This window comes from Rattus norvegicus, chromosome 5 (assembly GCF_036323735.1).
Source record: "Rattus norvegicus strain BN/NHsdMcwi chromosome 5, GRCr8, whole genome shotgun sequence".
Classification (NCBI taxonomy): domain Eukaryota; kingdom Metazoa; phylum Chordata; class Mammalia; order Rodentia; family Muridae; genus Rattus; species Rattus norvegicus.
Genome location: NC_086023.1, coordinates 134,576,792 through 134,603,672, shown reverse-complemented (window position 1 = coordinate 134,603,672; position 26,881 = coordinate 134,576,792). Strand labels below are relative to the sequence as shown.

The 26,881-nt window shown below is 49.5% G+C and overlaps 2 protein-coding genes across 11 annotated transcripts in view; both read right to left on the bottom strand.

Annotated features, from left to right (window-relative positions):
* Positions 1–15: 15 nt before the first annotated feature.
* On the bottom strand, positions 16–3,459 carry Kncn (kinocilin). The gene is made up of 4 exons (NM_001402231.1): positions 2,988–3,459; positions 1,976–2,044; positions 1,085–1,159; positions 16–264 (listed from the first exon to the last, which is right to left on the bottom strand). The coding sequence occupies exons 1-4, from the start codon at positions 3,136–3,138 to the stop codon at positions 185–187; spliced, it is 375 nt and encodes a 124-aa protein (NP_001389160.1). The 5' UTR covers positions 3,139–3,459; the 3' UTR covers positions 16–184.
* A 5,821-nt stretch (positions 3,460–9,280) lies between these two features.
* Mknk1 (MAPK interacting serine/threonine kinase 1) overlaps positions 9,281–26,881 on the bottom strand; it is a 39,512-nt gene continuing 21,911 nt past the window's right edge. For 4 of the 10 annotated variants that reach the window (XM_006238697.4, XM_006238696.5, XM_006238698.5 and 1 more), the window contains 9 exons: positions 25,389–25,468; positions 23,830–23,903; positions 21,885–21,989; positions 17,945–18,000; positions 15,013–15,108; positions 13,408–13,602; positions 12,678–12,842; positions 11,630–11,673; positions 9,281–10,554 (listed from right to left, as the gene is read on the bottom strand). In XM_006238697.4, coding sequence (XP_006238759.1) covers positions 10,326–10,554; positions 11,630–11,673; positions 12,678–12,842; positions 13,408–13,602; positions 15,013–15,108; positions 17,945–18,000; positions 21,885–21,989; positions 23,830–23,903; positions 25,389–25,468 — 1,044 coding nt within the window. In that variant the 3' untranslated portion in view covers positions 9,281–10,325. The remainder of the gene's footprint in view (positions 10,555–11,629; positions 11,674–12,677; positions 12,843–13,407; positions 13,603–15,012; positions 15,109–17,944; positions 18,001–21,884; positions 21,990–23,829; positions 23,904–25,388; positions 25,469–26,881) is intronic. The other 6 variants (XM_039110586.1, NM_001044267.1, XM_039110585.2 and 3 more) reach the window with 6 other exon arrangements.

Below are 26,881 nucleotides of genomic sequence, written 5' to 3'. Positions count from 1 at the left end.
GCCCAGAGAAGAGGGTCCTGTGGGTCTTTCCACAATGCCAGGAGTGAAGGAATCTGTTAGGGAGAGCCTCACTGGAAGAGAAGGTAGGCCCAGTATTCCCAGGCTCATTCTGCATCTTCCAGCTTAAAGGATGGCCCTGAAACTGGAGTATGGGGAGTGGGGAGGGTGAGACAGGAGGTCGTTCTCAGCCCTCCTCGGTTCCCCGGCCTCCAGGCTTCAGCTTCTCCAGGGTTCTGGTCACCGTGGACAGGCCACTGCGGGCTCCTGGAGGAGACAATAGGACAGGGATGTCTCAGTACAGATCCCTATTGAGTTGTCAGATCAGAAAGCCCAAAGAGAGCAGGGGACAGGATGCTCTAGGGCCCCAGGGCAGAGCGGGGACGGAAAGGGAGATGAGGGAGTCCTAGGGACCAAGAATAGCCTGAGGAACACTCAGCGGGAGCCGCTGCTCCAGTCCTGGTCCCACTGCCTCCTAGATGTGATCTTGGGTGTGCCATGCAATCTTTCTGTGCCTCAGTTTCCCAACTATACTTAAAAAAACCAAAGGAACAACAACAAAAAAAGAAGTTTATTGTAGTACTTCCCAGCATGTGGTTTGCAAGAACCAAGCTGTAAATATATGTAAAGTGGTTGGGGCAGCATCTGGAATGGACCCTTCTGTTGAGTTAACATTAGGAGAAGGACATAGCAGCATACAGGGTTGGGTTGCCTTGGAGACACTCCTTTCTGGGTTTCCCAGTGTGGAGAACAAGGTCAGGAAGGGAGAGGATGCCTAGTTTCAGGTATCATTGTCAAGAGCCACATTTCAGCACTGGGGACAGTGGACAGTAACCAGGGCATGCGGCCCAGTGGGTAAGGGAAGAGGAAGCAGGAGGCCCTCCGTCCTGTTGGGCTGGGCAGAGAAACCCTACTGACAAATAAGAAGGGCTTGTGCATATGGAAGCTGACCCAACACCACTGCTTTGCTGGGGTGGGGACCCCTCCCTGCCCATGGCCTTCAAGGCTCCTCTCAGGACCTACAATACAGAGCTGCCCAGTCAGATAGCAGAGACAAAAGATGGAGCTCCGAACTTTAGGCACTTACCTTCTTTATTGCTATTGTTGCTAGATCTTCCCTCTCCATGGTCTGGTCCTGAGTTAGGATGGATTCTCAGGTTTCCTGCAGGATGAGAGCACCCAATTCCCATCTACTGGGTCATTCCCAAATCAAGCTCAGATGAGAAAGGAAGTTCTTTCTGTTGTCTAATCTCCGTTGGTGGCTATCTCTGCTCTCCTCTAGGTCACTTTATCTAGGCTGATTTATGGAGGGGCAGAAGAAATGAATCCTTGAAAAAATGGTAGTGGTAATGGCTTTTGTTTTATTTTGAGACTGGGTTTCTCTGTGTAGTCCTGGTTGTCTTGGAACTACCTATGTAGACCAGGTTGGCCTGGAACTTGCTTTGTAGACCAGGCTGGCCTTGAACTCAGAGCTCTGCCTGCCTCTGCCTCCTCAGTGCTGAGATTAAAGGTGGCCAGAGGTGGTAGGTTTTCGAGGAGGCAAGTAGGTGTATGTGAAGCTCCACAGGACTGAGGGTGTTGGGAGTTTGGGTGCAGGCTGTGGAAGTAATGTAGGAACTATTAAGAGGTTGTGGGACCCAAGGCGAAATGGAGGTCTTTACAGGGCCAGGGATGAGAGTGTCATCTGGAGAGCTCGGAGACTTTGGAGAACAAAAAGACTCTTACGGGAGACAGATACCTGAGGTTTTGCCATGTCTCCTCAGGCAGCTGCTGGATTCTGCTACTCTGTAGCCATGGTGACACTGGCATACCACACACACACACACACACACACACACACACACACACACACACACACACACACTTTTCCAGGAGCAGTCTCACGTATGGGCATGTTCCCTGACAGTCACTCACAGGTTTGCACACAACAGTCTTGCACACTCCTTGTCAAAGGGTTTGTGGGGGAGGAAATGCTCACCTATGGCAGGTAGGATGTGGTCCAGGTTGAACCGAGCCTTCAGGAAGGGGTAGGCGAAGATGAGGAGCCCTGAGGAGGGACACAGAGGATGCTGTGATGGGGGAAGTCCTGACGGTTTGAGGTGCAGGAGGCTGTGGGTGAGTGGTTTGTTTATGAAGGTGATGTAGGAAGGCACAGGAACAAAGGATCAGGACTGTGGGGGTGTAAATGGTGTGTGCGTGTGTGTGTGTGTGTGTGTGTGTGTGTCCCCAGCACTCAGCCCTGGCTGGGGATTCAGTACCTACCTGGGAAGGAGCTATGGACTGCAAGCCACAGGTTTGCAGGCTCTACTCTGCTCAGGTGAAGAGCAAGTGACCGCTTTCCTTCTTTGGCTAGAACTGGGCCAGGTGACACTTATATCACTGCCCCCTCCCCTTCCATCTCAAGCTCTCTCCTCTCCCAAGACCTCTAGTGTGGCCTTCTGGGCTTCACTGCCGCTTCTCCCAGACCTGATGGCCAGGAAGCCACAGGTAGGAACCTGCCATGCTGTCCTCCCAGACCATGTTCCTGGCACTGAGTGTTTAAAGATTGGAGTTCCAGGTTCTCCTGGGACAGGGGCTGGGGTGAGAGATGGCATTCTACATCAATGGGCCTGGCCAGACAGATAGATAGACAGACAGACAGAGACACAGCTGCTGCTGCTGACACAATGGAGGAGAATCTTTTGTCTGTCCCGTTGTACAGGCCTCTATCACCCCACTCCAACCAGGCTGATGAATCCTGCCACAAACACAATATCCCACCAGGTAGTACAAGAGGTGTGGGATACCAGTCTGTCCTCCCTTGTCCTCCCAGCACACTCAACCAACCCCCAGCCAGCTCTCCTTCCTGCACTCCGAGGCTGCACTGTTTATAACACTCTCTCCAGCCAACTCCCACTGACCAGACCAGCCCTTCACCTCTTATTCACCTCACCAGACCACTGCTTCTCAGAAAAATCCCCTCCCTCTGTCCCAGTCCAGTTTCCGCTCACCAAGTCCAGCAGCACCAAGAAAGATACCACCCACGGCAGCAGCAGCCTTGGACACAGAGACACCAATGATGATGCTGCCGGCCACCAGGCCGAGGGCCACACAGGCCAGCTGCAAGCAGCGGAAGTCTCTGGTGCTAATGGGGATGTCCATGCAGGTCTACCCAGGACGATGCTTCCAGGCCTCCTGGAAGTCTTGGTCTTCTTGGATGGATGCTTGCTTCCTTGTTGGGGCGCCACATCCAGGGTGGAAACTCCTGGACTGTAAGTCTTTAGGCCGGTCTGGGTCTGGATTTATCTGCAACCTTATCCTACGGCTTTCCAGGGGGCAAGAGGCCTAGCTTGATCTCTTGACCAGTCTACTCTTCCTCCTGTGAAGGGCTCTGAAGCCAGAGGCCCCTCTTGGGGTTCCTGCTTGGCCACATTTCCACTTTGGCCAGGGTTCTAGAGAGGTGGGTCTGCCCCATGGGGTCTTCTATGAACTATCACGTGGGACCTGAGGGAGCTGGGCCCAGGTTCTCCTGTTTAACTTTTGTCCTAGTTCTGTGGATGCTGCTCAGTTGTCTGGGAGCCTGGGCCTATTAAAGTTTAAAGAACTGCAGGGCGGGGTCAGGGGCAGGCCTAGGAAACAAGTTTCTCAGAGGCACAGGCAGCAAGCAGGGGATGAGTTATTCATGGGTCTGCAATGTGAGCTTTGGTTGGCTTCCCTATGGTCCAGTGGGCAGGCAGCCTAGGTTCCACTGTTGGTTCCTGGGCTGGAAGACTGGGCTTATGGCTTCATACGGTGCTCAGGGGGGTAAGGATGTGAGGAGACTCCCCAGTCTCATGCTCAAAGCTGACTCTGCTGGCCTCTGCCCCTTGGCCTAGCAGAGCACCTGGGACCCTGCTTGGAAACATGGAAGGAGGAACAGTCCTCCAGGTCTATTCTCTTCTCTGTGCTTTCCATGCCTCTCCTACCGCCCTGTCAGCTGCTGGCCCTAGGTGAGGCTGAGAGATCTTAGCCCAAGCCTTGATCTTAAGAAGCCTCATTAATCTCAGGTAGGCAATGGTATCAGCTCGTTTTAGCTCTAGTAGGAGGGAAGGCTAAGCCCTGGCAATTCCTGCCTGGAAAGAGCCAGCTGGGTAGGATAGGGTTGGACAGAGGAACTGGGCAAGAAGTGTCATGAAGCTGGGGCATGATAGGGACCTTTTAGCTTGAGTACCTCTACCCAGCCTGGCTGATCTGATAAACCTGTTTGGAGGACCAACTGAACTGAGCCTGAGCAGTGGTAACACGAGTCTAGTCTTGATTCCTGTCCCTCCTAGAGCCTAGCTCCAACCTTCATTAACTGCATTCCCTGGACCTATATGGATCAGGGCCCAGTCTTCCAGCACAGGCCTGTTCCCTGCTCTAACCTGGGGACACTTCTCAAGGTCACATTACCCTGCACTGAGCCCCCAGGCCTCCCCTTCATTGCTGTTTTGTTTCTTACCATCAGCCTCACAGTCCCCTCCCTCCACCGTTTCTCCCTCTTCAAGCTCCTCTTTCTTTCTCCCTGCTGAGCATCTGCCTGGTGCTTGCTGTCTAGCAAACCTCTCCTTGTCCCTCGAGACCTACACGGACAGCCATTGCTGTGCGGCCTTCCCAAACCGTGCCTGGGCTGCTCTGCCGCCCCAGCCCCACCGTAAGGGCTCCCTCTTCTTTGTTCTGCTTCTTTTGTCTGTGAACTCTGTGGCTGACCCCGGGGCAGCTTCTCCCCTCGTGGGATCCATGCACTGGGCTGAACAGGAGTGAAGCTTAACTGGAGCTGGTGGGTTAGGCAGGGTCTTGGTTGGGGTGAATGAGAGAGAAATAGACTTCTCCGTAGACAATTTTCAACAAAACAGCTTTTTATTGGGGGGGGGGAGAGGGATAAGGGCTGTATAAACCTTGGGGAGTGGGTAGAGGTTTTGGGGGTGAGTGTACATGGTTGTCTGGGGCTGAGATGCTGGGGAATGCTTCATTTGTATGAAGAGGGGTTCCAGGTGCTTTCTAGACATGTCCCTATAAGGTGAGAGGAAGTTTAGCCTTTAACTTTGACACCAGGCTACCTCAAGGGTGGAAGAGATGGGGGTTGCAAGGTTAGATGCAGGTCATGCTGGTCCAGAGCAGAGAGGAAACCATCCTATACCTGCCGGTCTCAGGATGAGATTTTCTAGGTTTGGACAAATCTAGACCTCTCAGTTTCCCGCCCCATGTCCCTTCCTGGTTGCATGGCCTTCCAGCCTCGCACTCTGCAGAATGCTATGCTACAGAGACCTGGCTGAAGCTTCTGGATAAAGGATGGGACAGAGCTCTGGGCTTGGCCCTACATCTCCACCTTGAGTCATCAGGGAAGAGGACGTCAAGTAAGCTCCATCTCTACCAATAGTCTTCTCTTGCTTTACAGCATGGGGGAGGGGCTAAACAGGTCCCAAGGGCACCTGACAGAATCCTCAGCTGTAGGACCACAGAGCTTGGATGGCTCCTCAGGTCCCGTAAAGATGGAGTCTCAGGGTTGGGGATTTAGCTCAGTGGTAGAGCGCTTGCCTAAGAAGCGCAAGGCCCTGGGTTCGGTCCCCAGCTCTGAAAAAAAGAACCAAAAAAAAAAAAAAAGAAAAAAAAAAAGATGGAGTCTCGGAAGCCAAGCCTTCCAATGCCATCTCCATGTTTCCAGAAGGCCCGAGTTTTCCCCTAATTTGTCGCCAGTTTATAGCTCATGTCTCTGTCCTTTGTAAAGCATCTCTAAGGCTGGCTTCAGAAGGATGTCAAAATAAATGGCCATGAATACTTGTTCCCTCATGAGTCTCAGCACCTTTCACAATGCCTTGCCTCCCACTCACCCACTCACCCTTAAGTGTTGGCATTGCTCTGGGTTAGTAGAGCCAGTACTGGCTCCTCTCAAGGTTCAAGGCTGAGAGGAGCTCTCCCACACTGTCATCAAGACAGATGCCCTGAGGCTGGGCTGGTCTTCACCACTTGCTCTGTCTTACTTCAGGCACCTGTGCTAGGTACTGTACCTCAAGCCAGATTCAAGAACGTTCTGATCTCTAAAATCCAGAGTCCAAATTCAACTTTTTCTGTTTAGCACTGTAGAGGCACTGGGGAGATCAGTAAAGTGCTTGTTGTGCAAGTGTGAAGACTTCAGTTTGATTCCCAAAACAAACATTAAAAGCTGGACATGGTGACATGCACTTATAATTCCATTGCTGTGGAGGGCACAGACAGGTCCCTGAAGTTCACTGGCCAATGAATCTGACTCAGTAAATCTCAGGTCCCCGTGAGAAACTTTTCTTTCAGAAACAAAACAAAACCCCAGGATGAATGGCTCCTGAACACCTGAGCTTGACATCTGGCCTCTCCATGCATGCACACACATGTGCACACGCATATGTGCATGTGTGCCCACACATACACCCTCAACTGCTTGCTCTCCCATTCTTCCTTCAGTGTGGGCTAGATAACCCTTAGGGAAATACATGCAGTGATCTGCTTGCAGTTAGAGACGAGTTTAAGGAGGCTGATGGGGAGACAGTGAGCTACAGGAGCCTAGGCTCCATGAGTTCTGGCCCTTCCAAGTACCAGAGTCCTTCTCATGGGAGCCTGGGTTCTTCTGGAGCCATAGGCCTCAGAGCAGCACTGAGCTATGGCACAAACTCAGCCCCACCACAGAATCTCTTTTGTCTCCCAGGGAGGCAAAGGCTGAGAGGGTGCCTGCCTACAGAGATGTCTGCCTCTGGTGACTGTATGCTATGGCGGTTTCTGACTACGGAGGGGGTCTGTCTATGCCCTTTCTTTCTCAGGAATGTCAAGTCCCAGTGTGGGTTGAATGTGTGGAGGGAGAATGGTTGAATGAACCCCAGCTTAGTTTGGTTCTATTTATTTTCCATGATGGGTGAGAACCCTGGAACACAGTGTGATTAATTCACTGGTCCCCTGGGGGACAGGCAGCTTTCTTGGATGGTTCAGAAGCTAAAGTCAGGGAAGCAGCTTCCAAGGCAACTGCTACCATGGAAACAAGAATGTCAGCTTTCTGGGGACCTTGATCATAGGGTCCCTCCAGACCTGAAGCTGCTAAGAGTAGTTGGCATGAGGCCAATGCACGCTGGCTGTGAACTGGGTCTGGCAGGCTCTGTGGACCAGAAGGGAGAAGAGGCCCCAGAGTTTAAGGTGGACACGTGGAAGCCCAAGGACTTGGTCATCCATAGCCAGAGCTCCCAGGATCCAATTGAAACTAGTACTGGAGCTGGACCAATGTCCTCTGGTTGGATTTGAGAAGTGAGGCCTGAGGTCTGAGACATTCTAGGTGGCTGGAACCAGTCTCTTCCAAGATGGAAGGAAGGACAGCCAGAGGAAGTTGGTAGCAGAGACACAAATGTCTTTAGCTCGCCAGCTCCTTGAAGCCGGCTCCCTGAAGACTACAGCCCAGTGTGACTCCTGGGGCCGGAAAACTGGCTTTTACCATCCATCCCAAGTTTCAATGCTTGGACAAAGCACCACATGGCAGAGCTCCCTCTGAGCTTCCTCTATACTTGTCTCTGTCCAGCAGAGCTAGGACATTGAGGTGCCCCCGTGAATGGTGGCACAGGCAGGACTAGGACCCAGAACCTAGTCCAGCTTCCAATAGCAGACTGTTCCCTGGCACTACGGCTGTCCCTCTGACAGGGACCCCAGGACAGAGTGGTGGGCAGAGCAGCCAATCAAAATAAGGTTCTCTGGGCCCAGAAACCTGACATCTCAAAGTCAGATCAATCTACATTCCACACAGGGGCTCTCAGAGGACTCCCTGGGCAAGGAAAAGGGCAGCTTACTTCCAAGCTTGGTGTTACAGTTTTATTAACTTCACCCAGGAGACAAGATAAGTACAGCAAGATAACCAAAGATGATTGACTACCTGTTGGATGCTCCTAGAACAGCATGGCCCTTCACCATCATCACTTTAAACTTTTTACAGCTTGGTGAGCTAAACACCGCTATCCTCATTGAGAGCTGCTAAGAAATGGTCTCATATGTAATTTGCCTGGGAAACAAAACCCATGAGTGGCTGTGCTGGGACTTGAACCAACGCAGAGCAAGGCTCTGGATTCCAAGCCTCACTGGAAGGAATTCCAGTCCCACCATTCCTAGCTATACAGCTCTGGGTCACTTTCTTTGACTTTGTCTGCCTGTTTCTCCTGTCCGTTGGATACAATAATAGCATACACCCCCATAGGACAGCTGTGCAAACCAAATGCCTGTAATTACTTAGGGCAAGCCTACTGCTTTATAAATGTACAACTGTTAGCAAACCAAAGCTACACTGTATCATTTAATCAGCTTTCCAAGGGAGCGGGACCCTGTGAGGTTGGTGGGAGGGCACAGCCTGAGCAAAGGTCGCAAGGATGAGAGCTTGGGCTCTTGGGCTGCAGCAAGATTGGGGATAGTGGTGAGAGCTGTTTGATTTGGGAAGTGCTTGAAGACACCTTCTTCTTGTTGGACTGACCAGGCCAGTGCTCAAGTCCACAGACAGAATTCATTTCCTAGTTTTGGATGTTCAGGGGCTGGGAGCCTTTGGGCCATTTTACGAATCTGCTTTCCCAGCTGGCCTCACCTCAGGTGGATGAAGAGACGCAAAGGGAAGACCATCAACCATGCCAGCACAATATGCAGACATTCATGCTACAGGACATGGTAGCCCGACCAGAGCTGAGACCGGATTCCCTCTTGACATCTTGGGAAGTTATAAAGGCCCCTCCCACCCAGCTCCCTCTAGTCTGGGTATGGGTGGGAGGCACCATTTCTCTTTGTCGTCAACTCTGTTTGTTCAGTTTCTTTTTTCTTTTTCATTTTTTTCTTTTTTTTCGAGCTGGGAACCCAACCCAGGGCCTTGTGCTTGCTAGGCAAGCGCTCTACCACTGAGCTAAATCCCCAACCCCTGTCATCAACTCTGACAGGACAATATAGTCCTGGCATACATCAGGTCTGCAATAAGACATAGCGATGCTTTAGACGGGAAACATGGTCTTCTGTGGGGGTGGTACAGGGCTGTCCATTATAGCTCCTCTTGAAACCTGTGTGATGGCTACTGACCCCCCTCAACCACTTTTTGGTAAACAGTCTCTCAGAAGCAGAGTTGTTTATGACAGATGTGGTGTTTGATGAATTTCATTTCCTTAACTACAAACTACCACTATAATATCAATGTGGTATTATATTTGGGAATCCCTCCTGGAACTTCACTAGGCTCAGCTCCCATCTTGGAGGTCTGCCTCCTCCTCAAGTCTGCGGTTGAAGGAAGGACTACCAAGGCTGACACAGCTAAAATTTTAAATTATTTATTAAAATAAGCACAAGTTATGAGAGAATTTGGGTGGTCGTGGTTGACTAACGTATGTCACATGTGCAAATCTGTTTTATGTGACCCCACAGCTTATCTGACAGTGGCTGTGCCTTCATGTCTGGGGGCAGTGGGCACAGCATTTCTCAGAGCAGGGCAGCAGGGCTTCATCTCGGACACAGCAGTCTGACTGCCCTGGGTTTGTGCCTCTCTCCACAAAAGACCTGGGAGAAGGCAGTGGCAGACAAAGATGCGAAGGCACCGGTCTTTAAAGTTGGAGACAGTGGGGAGGAGGATTAAAACCCAAGTGCATGGGCATCTGCCTGGGGAAGTCCATGGGCTCACAGTGCGAGTTTGAAGTTCTATGGTTGCTGGAAGAACATGGTTAAAAATAAAGCAAACGCATTTTTAAAAAGGAATAATACTGACTTTAGCAACAATCCGAAACACGGAAGAGGATGATAAATGAGGAAGACATCTCGGTCAAGGCAAAGAAAGATTATGTGCTTCTCCGTGCTACAGACTGGAAGACTGATCTGGTTGGTTCCCTGCCCTTCCTGAATTGAGGGGATGGCTTTGCTCAGCCGGGGAGAAGACAGGCAGAGAGGACGTCTGTAGGACAGAGGAAGGTGGGAGAAGGTGACAGTGCAGGGGAGAAGAGGCGTGTCTGTCAGCTTCTGTCAGCTCCTGGAAGCCGGCTCCCTGAAGGCTGCAGCCCCAGCAGCCCCCACCAAAAGCTGGATCCGGGATCTGCACACTGGGAGCAGTTGGAGCCGGGCAGAGAGATGTTCCTGCTGCAGGCTATTATGCAAAGTGACAAGTGATTGCCTTCCTTTTCAAAGACAACCCCTTTGGAAAAAGCTTTTTCCTTTGAGGACCCAAGGGAAATGGGGGATGGGTGGGAACCCAGGAGCCTTTGTGGATGGTAAAGGCCTGCTGGGGCTGCAGGGCAGGTCCCTCGGCTAGCTTCACACTTTGACCTCGTAGGTTGTCAGGGGGCACCGACAAGGTGTGCCTGCATATCAGTTCAGAGCCCTGCGGGTGTGGAACAAGAGTTTGCTTCTCGGCCAGCGTGGGCCAGGGCTCGCCTTCGTGCCAGGCGAGATTTGGATGGAGGGGACAGCTTCATGGAGCAGAGGCCCTCGGCTAGGGCCTCGTGTTCCTCAGCCAGTTCATTCTCTTCATGCTGAGACAGCTGGCGGTTGAGGGCAATGGCCTCAGCTGCGAAGAGTGTCAAGTCCATGGTGCTGCTGTTTCTGTAGGGGCCAGGAAAGGCATGGAGAAGAGGGTGGCGGGATTGAGATCAGCCAGGCAGGCTCTCAGATGTACCTACCTACCCACTGCTGGGCTCTACAATCCAGCAGATTTTCCTGGCCCATGCTGCTCTCTCCTAAGCAGCTTTGCCTGGTTTCGAACCCTGCTTGACTAAGATGAGAACGGGCTGTGAGCCCGGGCAGGACAGTCAGGGCAAATGGTCCTTTTTCAGAGCACCCACCTCTGGGCTCTAAGCTTGGTAGGAATTTATCTACAACGGCCTCTCTCCACAAAAGAACTGGGAGAAGGCAGTGGCAGACAAAGATGTGAAGGCATCTGTGTCCTAGCACAAGTCAACTTGAGCTTACTGACTCTTACCTATTCCATCTCTAAAATGGATTCTGGAAACCTTTGTTTGTTGTGAAGACTATGGATATAGCACAGTCATTTGCTGCATGGAATTACAGTTGCTGACACAGACCACGTGATTGTATCACCCAGCATCATCGTTGATGATTGTACATGATGAGATTGTATTTCTTTTCTCTTCTCTGTTTTCAGGGCTGGGGACTGAAGCATTTCTCTCACTGCATTTTTTCAGGATGGACCCTGGTCTTTGAGCAATGCATGGCTGTGCATGAAATGCCTCTAGTACCACAGTGGACATGTGGTAGGTATTTAAGACACAGAGGCCATTATCATTCTTGTGTGCCTAACAGTGTATGTGGCAACTTGTCCCTCTGCCTTGTAGAGGCCTTGAACCCCTCCTCTCTCCTTTTGCTAGGAGCAGAACCCTCCTATGAAGATGAGCCATCGATAAAGACCACCTTCTGTTTGTAAATGGTGATTCACAGTCACGTTCAAGTGAGTAGAAAACAGGTTTTTCTGCAAAGAAGGGCTGGGATGAAGCTGAGAGAGAGGAATCTATGGAGATCAATGACAGGATTGAGGGGCACAGAGAACTCTCTGGAGAGGGCCTCATAGTCTGAAGATGGGCCCATTCCCCACACAAGGCTGAGATCTGAGGGAAAGTCAAGGCCAAGGTGGGAAGGCAGTGGGTAGGACAGAAGCGTTTACCTCTGAAGGACTTGCGGCGTGGGGAGTCCCCTTTCTGGAGCTTGCTAGAATGGGAAGGACAGATTGTGGGTAATGTTGCTCCCTCCTTCCAAGAGCTACCCCCACCCAGGCCAGCAGAGGGGGCAGATTACTGCAGGTGCTTAGCCCAGCCTGGAGACTTGGTCTGCAGTCAGACCTTCTAAAGATGGAGTAGAGACGTACACTCTGAAGTCTCAGCTGCCCCTGCAGACAGTCTTCTCTCCCCTTTCCTGTTTAAGTCTTTACTTTCCCTGCCACTCTCCCACCCCGTTTCAAGCAGAGGCCTTGCTCCTTTGTGCACCCCCTAGCACTTTCTCCAGCACCTACCATACCGTTCTACAAGTCTACCTCTCTCCAGGCCTGGGCCTTACTTCTCTCTCTCCCACGAGGCTCTGATATGGTAAGGATGAGAACTAGCTACTGAGCTACTGTGACATCTCTCTGGCCTGGCAATGCTTGCCCCCTTCCAGCAGCAGGCTGCTTAGGGCCTGGCAGACCAAGGACATGGACTTCTTGGAGGGAAATGCTCAAATACTGTGACTGACCATGGATGATTTAAAGTTTTATATCGAGGACTTGGTTTCTGAACTCATGGAAAACACCACCACTTGCCTCTTAGGGCCCTGACTCCCAGCTGCAAGGAGAACCCTATGAGCCTAATGCAGTCACATAAGTTGTAGGACCTTGCTTGCCTCTGGGTACCCTTAGCTAATAATGTTTTATACCATAGACCTTGAATGGCAACTCCAGACTGCCTCCTGGGATGGGTGCCTCTGCTAACAGAGGGAACCATGTGTCAAATCCTCACAGGACATTAGGGTTTGGTGAGAGGGGGTGGCCAGGGTGAGATGTAAATCTTTGGCACAACAAGGGGCTGAGCCAGGAGTCATTCCTTCTACCATATGATGACTGGAGCTGCTGTCCCGCCTGTCCCCAGCTTGGGGAAGCCGCACTGTGAGGTGAGAGTTTCCTGGTGACACCTCCTGTAGGCCAGTAGAGGTCTCGTGCCACCCATCCTGCGGTCACTCACCCCTTGCACCCATGGATGCTGCAGAACTTGGGCAGCGCTGAGTCTCTGCTTCGCATCTCGAACCAGGAGCTTAGAGATGAGGTCTTTGGCCTCGGTGGAGATGTGAGCCCAGTCTTTGTCGGGAAACTCGTATTTGCCTTCCTGGATGCTTTCGAACAGCTTGTTCTGGGCAAAGAGAGTCCCTTCTGAGGTCACACTGGCCAGGGATGGGCAGGACATGCTGCTACTGATCTGGTCACCCTGACTCCAAGTCTGGTAGGAGTGTTGCTCATGGTTTGAGAGTGCCAAGGACACAGCCTCCTTCCTAAATGTCCCCTAGGTCCCTCAGTGACATTCAATGACCGTGGAAAGCAAAAATGGCTATGCCACTTGTAGGACAGGAGAGGTGATGCATGAACAGCAGCCTAAAGCAAAGCCCGTTCGTGGCTCCTGGAAACCTCCGCTGTCAGCATGCTACCCTCTCCTCCCTGCAGTGCACAAGAAGCGTTCTGGGCCTCCGTCTCTTGGTCTGTATTCATCCCACCTACAGATTTTGTCTCTTCCCCTGGGCAGGGCCCACTTGCGTGTGCTCAGGTCTGCTGGTCTCAATATTATAGCTGGCTGAATATCTATCTCTGTTTTACTTCTGGTCTCCCCCTCAGACTCGGGACACTCTCCCATCCTAAGCCTGTTGGTACCCCACGGTCACGCCGACCTCACCTATGCCCAGCGAGGTCAGGGCAGCACTTACCTGGCACATCCTGCATACCTCTCCCCGGTCCCAGCCGCAGTCAGCCCCACAGTGACCTACAAAGGGGGGGTAGCCACTCAGCATGATGTAGAGGACCACACCCAGGCTCCACAGGTCACAGCGCTTGTCATAGAAAGTAGCCTCGTCCCTAAAGACCTCCACCACCTCAGGTGCCATATACTCTGCAGAGCCGCACTGTAGGATAAGGGCATGGGAAGGGGAGATGGCGGAGAGAGAGGGTGAGTTCATGGGTGAGCAGACGGCAAAATGCAGAATGTATTTCAAGCAAGAGGAAGGAAGGATGAAGTCACAGACAGACAGACCAGCACCCCAAAGACACAAAGAGAAGTGTCAGCAGAGGAGGCATCATCCCGTATGGCTCACATGGCCAACTCCAAGTTGCCTTCCTGCCCTTTTGGGTCCTTCTCCAGTGGTCCCAGGAAAGGAGCCCCAGGAGCGCTTCCCTCTCCCATCTCTCTATAAGCAGACGTTGTATGTGTACATGCCAAGAATGGCACTGGAGAGGGCTCTGTGGAGATTTGCCTCCTTCTTGGAGGGGTTTAAAGTGGCTCTTGCCCAGCTCCCCACTAGCTTAGCGAAGGAAACCTAAGGCTTTAAAATTCAGAGGCCATCAAGTCTTGAACTCTGATGAGTGGTCCAATCTCCTCACCCTTTAGAAAGAGAAAGGTTCAGGATGGACGGCAGGGTAGCCAGGCAGTCTTGGGCCATGATTGTCCCCTCCCCCCACCCCAGTCCTAGCACAGGAGGCTGCCGAGAAGAATAAAAGACATGCGTTTTGCTTCCCCCTTATTATTTCAGGCTCACCTACTCCTACCCAGCCCTCTACCCTACCACTCCTAACTAATTTGATTAGAGGATGGTGAGTGCTCTCAGGAACAGATATTTTGTTTGCTACTGGCAATTAGCGTTAATGAATTTGAGAGCAAGGGAACATTGTATGTTGGATGCCGATATGAAAACACTCCTAATACTGTTGCTTAGAATAAGACACGATATAAGCATATGCAAAGGCAAGTGTTAAAAAAAAGGCTATTAGGAAAACTTACTGATGAAGCATGCAAATCTCAAAAGAATCATCGTAATTACAGCGTATTAAGTATGTGTGAGAGAGGTCTTCTGGGGAGCTCCCAGCACCGCAGTATGAAATGTGAAATGTGAAGGCGGAGAAACATTAGGAAAAGTGATCCTCTGTGTAAGAGGTCTGGGACCTCATGATCTTCCCACAGCATGACTCATGTACTTTCCTGGGTGGGATGACTGTTCTATCCTCCTCACAGGGGGATGACGGACTTATGGGGGCTCTTCAGATCTTATGTGCAATAGGGCACATACCAGTTCCCAGTTTTCATCTGGGACGAGTCAGGATGCAGCCTGGGCTGGAGACAACAGGCTCCTCTTTGGCCAATGAGCTCCAATGGCAATTTCAGTAGTGACTGGGTGGGGGTCAGTTTGAGAGCCAAAGGACACTCAGGCCTGAGAAATGCAGCATGGGGCTTCCCTTCCTATCTTTCTGTTCGGGGTGTCACAGATTCAAATGCTCCACACACACAGCAGCAGGGGCACAGGGTACTAGGCCATACGTACTGGAGTGGTCAGCTCTGGTGTGGTTATGGGAGTGCAGGAGTTGTTCAATTTTACTCCACTGCCCAAGTCAAAGTCACAAATTTTCACCGGAGACACCTGCAAAAGAAGACAGGACCTGCCATAGGAAACCAGAGGTTATGGGGACAGCAGCATGGCCAACAGAGGCTTGGTTGGCAGTGGCAGCTGCTCTCTCTACCAGACCATATTTCCTGTCCTTGGGTTAGTTAGCAAGACACCTGACGACAGACTCCAAGCTATCCTCTCCCCTACGAGCTTTGATTTCCTAAGGGATAAGGGGCTGCATTGGATGGTGTTAAGATTGCTGTAACCTAGCTGGCTGGTGGTGGCACACATCTTTAATCCCAGTACTCAGGAGGCAGAGACAGGAGGACCTCTGAGTTTGAGGCCAGTCTAGTCTACAGAGTGAGTTCCAGGACAGCCAGGAAGGCTGACCTTAGACTCACAGAGATCCACTGGCTTGTTTCCTGAGGGCTGAAATTAAAGGCATGTCACCACACCTCCTGTTGTAGCAATTCTTAAATGTATGACCTAGTGTCACCAATAATATACATCATTATCACCACGAGTTCCCACACTTCCAAGTGGGGACTGAACTCTTGGCAAATATTGCCCATTTGTGACCCCCAGCTCAGGCAACTCTGACCTACTCTGCCTTGATTGATTGACCTGCTTTAGACACTTCATGTAATTGGGACAAACACGCTTGTATAGGTAGCTCCTTCCGCTTAACTAAAGTGTTTTCACTGCTGTTTTGGGCAGTGCTGGGGGTGGAACCCCAGGCCTTGCATGCTAGGCTAGTACCCTAGCCATATCTCCAGTCCTGGCATAAATGTTCATGAATAGTAGAGCGGGTATCAGAACTTCATTCTGTTTAGGGTTGAATAGTATTCCCCATCGTATGTAGAGATCACATTTTGTTTATCCATTTTGTTGATGGGCACAGTGGCTACTAAGAATCATGTTGTTATACAGATTAGCACACAGATACCAGTTCTGGTTTCTCTTTTCAGTTCGGGGCACATCTGTAGGAGAACTGCTGTTTCTACACTTAGCCTTTGGAGGACCTGCCAAACCGTTTCCCACATTTCACAGCACCAGCAATGTGTGAGGATTCCAACCTACATCTTCCCTACCATGAGGCATTTTCCACTAAAATAGGAACAGCTGGCCTAGCGGGCGTACAGTGGCGTCTCGCTGCCACTCTGACCTGCAGTTTGCTAATAACTAATGGCGCAGAACATCTTTCCATGTGGTTGCGAGCCACCTGCAAGTCTTTGAGGAAAGTCTATTCAGACCCTTTGACCATTTCGGAATTGAGTTGCTGTTCTGTGGCCAAGTTTTAAGAGGCCTTTATATACTTTGAATATTAAACCCTGATCAGATAGACAACTTTCAAATTTCTCCCATTATTCAAGTTAGTTTTTCAGTTTCTTGATAATGCCTTTTGACATTTAGATTCTCTTAAAATTTAGGTTTTTTTTTTTCAACCATAAAAAAAGGGGCAATAAACATGCATGGAGAACAGATGAAAGAGAGGACCTGAAACACCGTGTAAGTCCGAGGCAGCAACGGAAGCTCTGAGCGCCCACGGGGCTCTAGGGCCTGCTCTAGCTCCTTAGTGTTCGTCCAGATATTCCATTACTGTGGGAAGACCTTCTGTATGGTTTTTAAAAAAACTCTCTAAGTGTCAGTTTCTGCATCCACAAAATGAAGATAATCATAGTGTCTATTCCAAGACATTTTATACATACTAAATAGGCATAAGTGCCTGGCACAGCGTGAATATTTGAAGTGTTAACTATAATTATTTCTAATGATCATAATAATGGTATATTATAAAGGTGTACACCAGAACCATTGATAGGAAGTCACAATCACAAAATCTTTGTTTTTGAGTTTTGAGACAGGTTCTATGTATCCTTGGCTGTCCTGGAACCCACTCTGTAGCCAGGCTGGCCTCGAACTCAGAGATCTGCCTGCTGCCTCTGCCTCCCCAATGCTGGGATTAAAGCAGAAGTCACAAGTTTTACTTGAGCTAATACATTAGCATCCCACAAAGAACTGTGCGTAGCGGACTGGCTCACACACTCACTTCTGGCTGTCCCTGAGCTAGGAGCTAAAGCTTCTACACCAAGACAACTGTTCTTGCAGTAGTCTGCGCATGTACACACACGGAGCTGCGAATGTGGGCTACTGGTACCATCAGTGTCTTCTTACACAGACTTGTTAATGTCATACGCTGTATAGAAATGCAAACACTTCCGTCTACTAGTGGCCACGGTAATGCTTACATGGGATGTTCAACAGAGGCATCAGTGTTTTACTGTTAATGAACGCCTTTGGAGATAGAAATAGAAACAAACTCTTATCAAGAGCTTGCTTCCTAATCATTAGTGGACACCATCTGGCATAATATCGTACCACAATTAGCATTTATAGGCAGAGACATAGTCATATAAAGGAACATATCTCAGTGGTCTCTGACTCTCGCCAAGTTCTCTGAAGCACTGTGACAGAAAATATTAATGCTGTTCAGGGTTCACATATTTTACAAGCCTGCAGGCTGAAGCCAATCGAACATACGATAAGATCAAAAAGATTCATGGAGTAAAGTACCTGGAAGTTTGTGGGGGGTGGGGGTCATTTTAGACAGGATTTCACTCTGTAGCCAAGGTTGGCTTTGAACTCGTGGTGACCCACCTGTCTCAGCCTCCTGAGTGCTGGGATTACAGGTGTAGGCTGCCACATCTGGCTGGGATGTGGGGATATTACACAATAGGTACAACCTTCTCATGTGCTCATACTAAGCTGCTCCTGGTGCTTGGCCAGGGAACTTCTGACCCCTGCAGTGAGGCAGGGAGGTATTCCTGATCAACGGGAACTGTAGCATCCCAAACCGGGCCCTAAGTACCTTTTCTGGAGATTCGCACAATATGTTTTCTGGCTTCAGATCACGGTGAGCAATGCCTGGAGTGACAACACAGCAAAGAAGGGGTTAGCATATGCACATAATTATCGCACATTCCACACACAATTAATTTTTTCCAAATGCTGTTGTTCGCAGATTAATTCCCAATTATGGTACATTAAAAAATCAACGAGCTGCGGGAGGCAGCGGTAACCAGAGACACAAACCGAAAGCCCGGTTGATTCTGCAAAGTTCTTTTGAAGTAGAGGCTTTAGAAGCCTGGCAGGGATAAGAAGCGCTAAACAAATCCCGGGCAGTCTGCTTTCAGCACGGCAGAGACAACCGAGGATTCTTACTGTGCCCCCTGACACAAAGTAAGGCAGACGGCCCGGCAAATGACCAGGCTTGGGACAGCGACGCGGAAATAATTAGTGCCTTGTTTGAGAGCATCTTGGGGACCTGGTCGGCTCTCCCTCATTTCTTCTTGTGTAACTGAGTTTAGGAAAAGAATCCTGCAGTGTGACTCCTGGAATGCTCTGAGGACCAAGCGTTCCTCTGCAGTTCTCCAGAGGCTTCTCAGTTCTCCTTCTTACCTGCTCTGCACCACATGCCTGTGCTTGGCTGCCCTGCCTGCAGCAAAGCTAGGATGGAGCTCACAGCTCTTCAGGGGAGACACCCCAGTGTCTGGGCCAGACCTCCTACAGAGGCCTGCACATAGCAGCTGGCCCACAAAGGTGTTCAATGTTGCTGAAATGGCCAAGAAGGGAAACCATCTTGTAAACGATAGAAAGGGATAGAGCTAATGAATGAAGCCATGGTGTTCTGGCAGACAACACGGAATTCTACCCTCCATCCCTCGACAGCACACACTGTACACAGCACTGCCACAAGGCCGGAAGACTGAATGCGCTGCTTCGAAGGCCTGGGAAGCAGCTGAAGATACAGAGTGATGGGGAAAGCAAACTTGCCACAGTCAGACTCCCTGGATCGGCGTCTCAGGCAGCCCTCTGATTCTCTATTAACACGCCCGGCCTTCTGAAGTTGCTTCACTAGAGAAGAAACAGCTGAGCTCCAGCAAGCTAAGTAACTTCATCAGTCACCTAATTGAATGAGAACCCAGAGCAACTCGGCCTGGCCTGCACAAATTGAGTCAGGCTACTGCTCACCGCACTAAAAGTGAAGGATATTTCCCATTATGGCAAGTGCTCCCACAGAAGATCACAAGCCGCACACAGAGCCTTACTCTCCAAATAGGTGACCATGGCCCATCTATGCCTCAGCCCGAGGACTCGGGGAGCCGGGCTGTAATAAAGGCCTGCCTGAGTGAATGCGCCAGCCATTGAGCTGCTCCAGTTCATTTCCCAGAGGTTAAGCTGCAGTGTGTCCAGTATTTAAAAGTAGGGAACTTGTTTTGAGGCTGACCCATTCTTGCCCAATTCATCTTCCCGGCATGAAGTTATTTAGAAAACAGCCAAGTTCACCTGGAAATCATTTTTCATCCTCTCCAACTTTTGGTCACATGGGCAGCGGGCCAGCTAGATGGTAACAAGCACTTGAGAACTTCTAAGACACCATTGGCCTCTGTTCCCTTTAGTGCATTTTTGTAAATAAATAAATAAATAAAAAATAAAACTGCCTTTACCCCTCCTCCAAGGCATGGCTCCTGTGAAAAGCGTGACCCAGTTTTGCAATCTACAGAGGCAGCTTGGGGAGCAGTTGTAAATCTTTGTCAGGCGGGTGTTCCCTGCATGCACCCCGGCTTTCAGAGACAGAACCACTTCCATTCATCATGCTGTGCAGAGCACAGGTACCCCCTTCTAGGAATTTTCAGCTCAGGTGCAAAGTCAGGGCCTCAGCATGAACGCTAGCAGTTTGCAGAACACTTCCAGCCGCCGAGGAACCAGGAGTCAATGAACCTGGCCCTCTGCTCACCTGCCACATCTGGCTATGCTAGATGCTAGATGTCTGACACAGAGTGGGATCCATGTGTGGTGTGCCTGCAGCTGGGTCTGCACTCACAGCCACAGCTGTGCAGGAACTAGAGCTCACAAATTATTTGCTCCACCTCCATTTCCCCGCCCAAACCAGGAAGAATGCTTTACTTCAAGGAAAGTAATTTAGAAATAAAAACTCTTTAGGTCTAAAGGGAGAGGGTAGAGAAAGTAACATTTAACAAAGGTCTCACACACACACACACTATATATATATATATGTATATATATATATGTAAATATATATATGATACATATAATAAATATATATGTATAAATATAAACATATATAACAAAGGCTTAGAGCTTTTATTTGTGTATGTAGCTGTGTGAATCTTCTGTATGTACTGTGTATATATTCATATACATGACAAGAACTGTGCAGAATTACTCCATCACTATACATGGATACAGTTCCTGACATGTGTACACACGTATGCCCACAAGACATACAGAAGATACAGCCAACTACATAAATGAATGATTCACCCAATACATAGCAAGCGTAATGTGCTAACTACCACAGAGGACATGTCATCTCTTTCAATCCTTACCATAATGCCACAGGATACGTGCTACCACTGAAGGAACACGAGGGTAACTCAGTTTGCTGTGGCATTAAAACACGTATGTAATACTCCAACAGACTTACGGACATGCAGAAAGACTTAATCCACTACAGAAGTCCTTAAGTTATCCGATACGGAAGAGTTCCTAATCCTACCAGGTCACTGTGAAAGGGATACAGGTGGTACGCTTTAAAGGATGAAAACGGAGTGATGCTAAAATGCTCGCGTGGGAATGGGCCATCCGTTTATGAGTCTTACATTGTTTGTAAGGAAAAGGAGGGGCCGGGGAGATGGCTTGGTGGTTAAGAGTGCTAATCATTCTCCCAGAGGTCACAGTTTGGATTCCAGCACACACGTCAGGCAGCTCATAACCACCTGTAAGCCAAGCTCCAGGGGGATCTGAAGTTTCTGGCCTCTTTGCACATGTCTTTGCTACTTTGTGGGTTCTTCTTTTTTGTACCTTTTATTCCCCCTTCACCCCCATCACTAGATAGGAGAGAAAGATGGATGAGGGGGAAGATCTCTGAATCTGATTTCTTTCTTCTTTGAGCACAACTAGTAAGTAACAAACCACAGCCAGCCCCCTCGAATGACCAACAACTTATCAGGGGTCTAGCACTTATAAACCCGCTGAAAATTTTGCAGAATTTCAAATATCACTCAATCGCAGAAACTATCTACAGCTGGTAAAACCGTGCCTCTGCTAGAGCATGAGGCAAATCACAGTCAGCTGTTGCAGACAGTCTGAAGCAGCCCCACACCCCACATTATTTAATCTGGGATTAAAATAAAAGCATGTTCTTATAATAATCGTGTTTTTTCAAAGGAATCCAAAATTCCAGAATTCTCAAAAATGTCACTATACAGTACCACGCACAATCATACATGAACAATTTTTTTTTTCAGAGCTGAGAACTGAACCCAGGGCCTTGCGCTTCACTCTACCACTGAGCTAAATCCCCAATCCCAACATGCGCAATTAAAAATAAAATGAATTGGGGCTGGGGATTTAGCTCAGTGGTAGAGCGCTTACCTAGGAAGCGCAAGGCCCTGGGTTCGGTCCCCAGCTCCGAAAAAAAGAACCAAAAAATAAATAAATAAATAAATAAAATGAATTCTAAAAAAGAAGAGAATCATCACCTGCTTTGGGCACTGTGAAATCCAGTCTTTTAGCCCCTTCTTTTGCTTTTACCTCTATTCTACCCTCTACCATCCCCCACTTTCCACAGTAAAGCTTTGGAACCACGCACCTCCCTCTCCCCTACTAGGTGGACAAGTTTGAATTGTGAGGTGCCAGCTGTGCCACCTCTTGGAGAGGTTCCCTGCCAGGACTGTTCCCTCTACCTTGGTATGCAGAGGCTGGGCCCACCCAACCCAAATCACCTTTAGTATGCAGGAAATCAAGGGCAGTGGCGACATCCCGCACCACTCTGCTGGCTTCTAGCTCATTGAAGTGCTTCCGCTTCTGGATGTGTGCTAGGATGGAGCCTGGGGGTGGGGTGGCAGGGGACAGAGGGACAAGAAAGAATGGCTTTGTAGGCTTTGTAAGTTAAGAGCATAACGTCTTAAAGGACAAGTTTGCAGTAGATACACAAGCTTACTTATTGATTAATGTCAAGCATGAACTCTAGTGCCTGGTACAGCAGGACCAGCGTATTTCTGCTGAACTAGATTGCTACCTTCTATGCCTGTCTACGAGGAGTTCAGAAGCAGAAGAATTATATACAAGGCAAAAAGATACTAATGCCACTGGGGCTCATCTGGCTTCTGAAATGAAAAGGAACCAACGGTGAAAACACACAGCTGTGGGGCTCACAGACATTCCCCCTCTTCTGAACTCCAATAAAGAGAAGAACACAGGCAGGCCTTCCAGTGGAAATTCCCCACACTCCTGGTGTAGGCAAAGCCTCGGGGGGTGGGGACAGAAAAGACAGGATTGCTTTTCCTCCTGAACAGTCTCCCTCACATGTTATTATTAATTCTGTTGGCGATGATTACCATTTATCCAGTGTCTACTGTGTGCCCTAAACTGTTCAGTTCTCTTCGAATACATCTCAACACGAACGCACAGAATGAGCAGAGCAGATATCCTATTTTATGAATGGGCAACTTCCTGTCAAAAAAACGGTTAGGCAGCTTGCCTAAGCTCACACACAGCAAGTGGTGGAGCCATGACTTTTGCCTCAGAGCTTGTGCCACTTCCTTTCTGCATGCAGGACTGTGGTCCAACTGCTGACGGGTGGGTAGCCTTGGGTCTCTCCACTTCCCCTCCATCCCACAGACTGGCCTCACTAGAGCTACACCTTATGCTACAGAGGGTTCTTAACATGTAGTCCACAGTCTATACTCACTCCTGGAAGCCAGTGTGAGGCTTCCACTGGGCTGGGGGTGTCACTCCTGGGTCCTAAGAATGCCCATGATTATTTATTATGGTTTTGCCCTGCTGTTTGCCTGTTATTTATACATTTATTTAAAAAGCAAGGCAGGAAAAAATAGTTCACACACTTCTCAGGTGTCCCTAGGCACAGTCAGTTGTTTCGACAGAACCAATAGGCAGCACTTAGTGAACGCTTCGTGCCTAGCAGCCTGGTGCTAGGTGCTTCTTCTCAGAACTGTCTCCCTCAGTACAGCAGCCCTCTGAGGCAGGTGCTACCAAGAGCTCTATTTTACGGATGAGAATACTGTTTGCAAAGGGCTGTTTCCAAGGTCATGGAGGCCGACTGAGTGTGACTTTAGCTTAGCTCTGTTGGTTTCTATGTAGCCTTCCTCAGTCCCACACATTCTTGTAGCCTCCATCTTGCAAATGTGCCCTTCACCTGGGTGCCCAGAGGGGAGGGAATGTGTCATTCCAGTGACAGCAGTGTGGTGGCAGGAGAGGTATCTTCCTTCTAACTGAAGGGTGGCGTGTTCTTGTTCTCCCCTGTATCCCGAGTCTGTGTTTCAAACAATGGGGCCCTCCTCTCCTCTGTTTAGCCTTTCGAGACTTCATAATGTAAGCCAAAGCTTCCACTTCATAATTAATTTAGTTAAATAGTGGATGTGTCAAAACAGGGGATTGATAAATTGATCGCTAACAGTATCTATCTATGACTCCTAGTATAATGAAAAGGCATTTATAGACTATCCACACAGGTGACGTTCTAAGTACTGCAAAATGCTAATTACCATCCTTCCCTCCGGCCTCCCTTCTCCCAGACCAAGGGCAGTTTTTAAGTCCTTCATCCTTTTTATTAGCTTGACTCGTTTTAGAACTCTCTGGGATTCATGATGGATGATCACCACCCTGGGTCTTAATCCAAAGTCCAAACACATACTCAACAAGATATACCTCCTTGCAATTTCTCAAAGACCAAGTAAAATCGTGTGTCATCTTCAAAGAATTCAATCAGCTCCAAAATGTTCCTTAAATAGAGAAAAGGGGGGGGGGAGCATTATATGCTAAAGTCCACTTACAAATATCCAATGGACAAATAAACGGCGGCTGTTGTGGGCAGAAAGCAACTAGAAATCAGAATGCGTATTAAAGCCTCATGTTTGAGAAGCAGCCAACGGTGTTAGTGAGATTCAGGTCACCTTATCTTTCCATAATGTTTAGTCTCTGGTGTTTTCACCAAGTCTGGGCTGTCAAACCCCTACCCTAAAACCCACTAGGTAGAGTTATAAAAAGTCCTGGTCACATTAAACTGAATAAAATCTGCAGCCGACTGGAAGCAATTGCGGCTAATAACACTGAATAGTAGGTGTGTGTCCTGGAGGCAAGCAGCAAATAATTACTTGCCCTCCCTCTTGCCCATAAATCACGGGGCAGTATTTACATTGCCTGGAGAAAATGGAAACATCTGTCAAATAGACTTGGGGCCTAACGTGGGCACCGCTAGACCCTAACTGCTAAGCGCTGCTTAATGAAACCGCAGCGTTCCTGGCCACTGTAGCACTTGTGGCCTTCCCCGGTGAGCACTCTCTGTCTGCCCGAGTATTGCAGTGCTCTGCCAACAAGGTCGTCTTGTAACTCAGTGGGGAAGCCACCAGCTTGGATATTGGAGGTGTTGGGGGCTTTTTTTTTTCCTTTGGAAGAACGAAATAAACCTAGTAGAGTCTCTAATGCTGAACTAAGAAGCTGCAGGGCTGAAAATAAAAATCTGTCCCTCATAAAAAAATGCTGACCACTTGGGGAGATACCGGGCTTTTACTAGTGTGAAGGCGTCCAAATAAGATGGCCAAAATGGCCTAATTTGAAAGAAGATTGTAGAGGCAGTGCCTGGAGTTAAATCAACAGCGGCCCCCTTCCTCCAAGCTTAATGACAAAGCCATCAATACCAGGCCACTGGCTCCCTGCTGACCCTGCCAAGGAAGTGGGGGACGGACAAATCTTGGAGGTGACCCTGATTTAAAGCCACTGTGGGAGGACCACTCATTTGGAGCTGTGTAACACAGGGCTAAAGGTTACTGTGGCCCAGTTATCAAGCAAAGAGTGCTGGTCCCACCTTCAGCACTGTAATGGCATCTTAGACTGAGAACAGGAAACAGTAGTGAGCAGTCCGGCAACCCTCAACCTTGTGTCTGCATTAAAGCATTGCTAAAGATTGCTCCCAGGCAACAATGCTGGCCCATTTTCCACAGGCACTGGAAGAAAAGGAAACCCCATTTCTTCCTCAGACACTGATGAGTGCTCGTTCTTCTACCTCACGAACTGCTGCCATTTACAGTACTTCAGTCAAGAGAAGACAGTGTTCTGGGGCTACCGCTATCCCTGCTCCCCTTGAGAGCTGGAAGGAGTTGCATGCAATTGTGGAGAGGCAGTGACATATTCAAATTGGGGTTGGTAAGAAGGAACCCTTGCAGTGGCTAAGCGCTCCTCAGAGAAGCAGCCACCTAGGTAACACTCACCTGTTTCCTTGACACTGGTACAACGTCTCCACCTCACGGAATACTCGGCTTCGACTGTGTCCTGCTTGCTTCTCGATGATCTGTGGGAAGAATGAAACCTGTCAGATGTACTACCTGACCTCAACACAGATGCCCAGCCAGAGTCCCTGAGAGGAGGAGGCAAGGTTAGATGTAGAGCAGCGGGAATCCAGAGCTGGCCTCAGTGACATGGGGAAGCAGGACACCAGCCCTAGGGTTTCCATGTAGGTGTGTCTGTCTACACACAACATCAGGAGAGCTTATGCAGCTGCTACTCTTGGCTGCACATGGGATCCTAGAGCAACCAGTGAGATAAATCAATTTCTGCTGGCTTTTTTCCCCCCAAAGGGCAGTTATTTTTTACTTTCTTGAGATGGAAGAAGGGCAAGGATGAGGGAAGGCAAGGTGGAGAGGAAGCGAAGACTCTCTACTCAGATGCTACTCAGCCACTCCCACAGACAGAAGAAAAGACCTCTTCTGTTACCCTCACTCTCCGGCAGGCTCTGTGTAAGATATTCTGTCTTGGTTAACCCCGACATCACTATTAGAAAGATAAGGAAGTCACGTCTTCTGTCGTTCCCAGTCCTCTCCAGCCTATACGTGCTTCTTCAGCCCCACGAGGCTTCGCTTCCCCCATGCTGTGGGCAGCTCTTGCTACATCGCTACATCTCCACTTGGAGCAGCTTGGCAAGTGCTGGATTCAGGGACACCTGAGCCTAGTCAGCAGAGGTTTGCGTGGTGTCTGGTGGACTCTGCCGAGCCACCCACAGCCCCGGAGCACTGTAAACAGAGCCTGCAGGCAATCCTTGCATAGCAAGTTCTTCACAGCTTTGAAGGGAACATTCTGCCCCTTCCTTCGAGCTGCTTGGTACAACACGTCAAGAGATTCTAATATGCTGTAGCACAAACATGTGTATCCAACCGTAACTTGAAGGTTAGTCACACCTGCTAGGAAATCACTCCGGACCCATATTTTGAGCAATCAGCAAGGCACAGTGCTGGGGAACAGAAACTGTTGGACTCTGAGCTACTCAGCTGCAGTCATCAAACAGGGATGGTTGAAGTTAAGAGGTCAACTTTCCAGAAGGCAGGGTTCCAGCCACAGCTGACTTCTCTCTGAGGAGAGAACCAGTGGGTTCTGACCACCAGCCAGAGAGCAAAAAACACAGATGACTACTTTGGGTTTGAGTCAGTGTGGATCAGATTATTAGAACATTCCATCCCGGCTCTGCAGGTCACGGGGCGGATGCTCAGAGAGAAGCGGCAGTAAACCATGTCTTGGGGAGCAGTGCTGGGAGATCTAGCTTGTCTCTAGGTTGTCCAAAGCTTCCAGATTCAAAACATGGATCAGAGGGCCATGCATTCCTTCTGTGACTCATCCGTCTGTTTGTCCACCCAACCACCCTCCCATCCATCCATCCATCCATCCCCCCATCCATCATCCATCCATCCACCCATCCATCCATCCATTCACC

What these genes read in the sequence shown, in the direction of transcription:
- Kncn (NM_001402231.1), bottom strand. Translation starts at nt 3,138, where the DNA reads ATGGACATCCCCATTAGCACCAGAGACTTCCGCTGCTTGCAGCTGGCC. An exon ending in TCTTGGTGCTGCTGGACTTG is followed by an intron (nt 2,045 to 2,987) that starts GTGAGCGGAAAC and finishes GTCCCTCCTCAG; the next exon opens with GGCTCCTCATCTTCGCCTAC. An exon ending in CAACAATAGCAATAAAGAAG is followed by an intron (nt 265 to 1,084) that starts GTAAGTGCCTAA and finishes TGTCTCCTCCAG; the next exon opens with GAGCCCGCAGTGGCCTGTCC.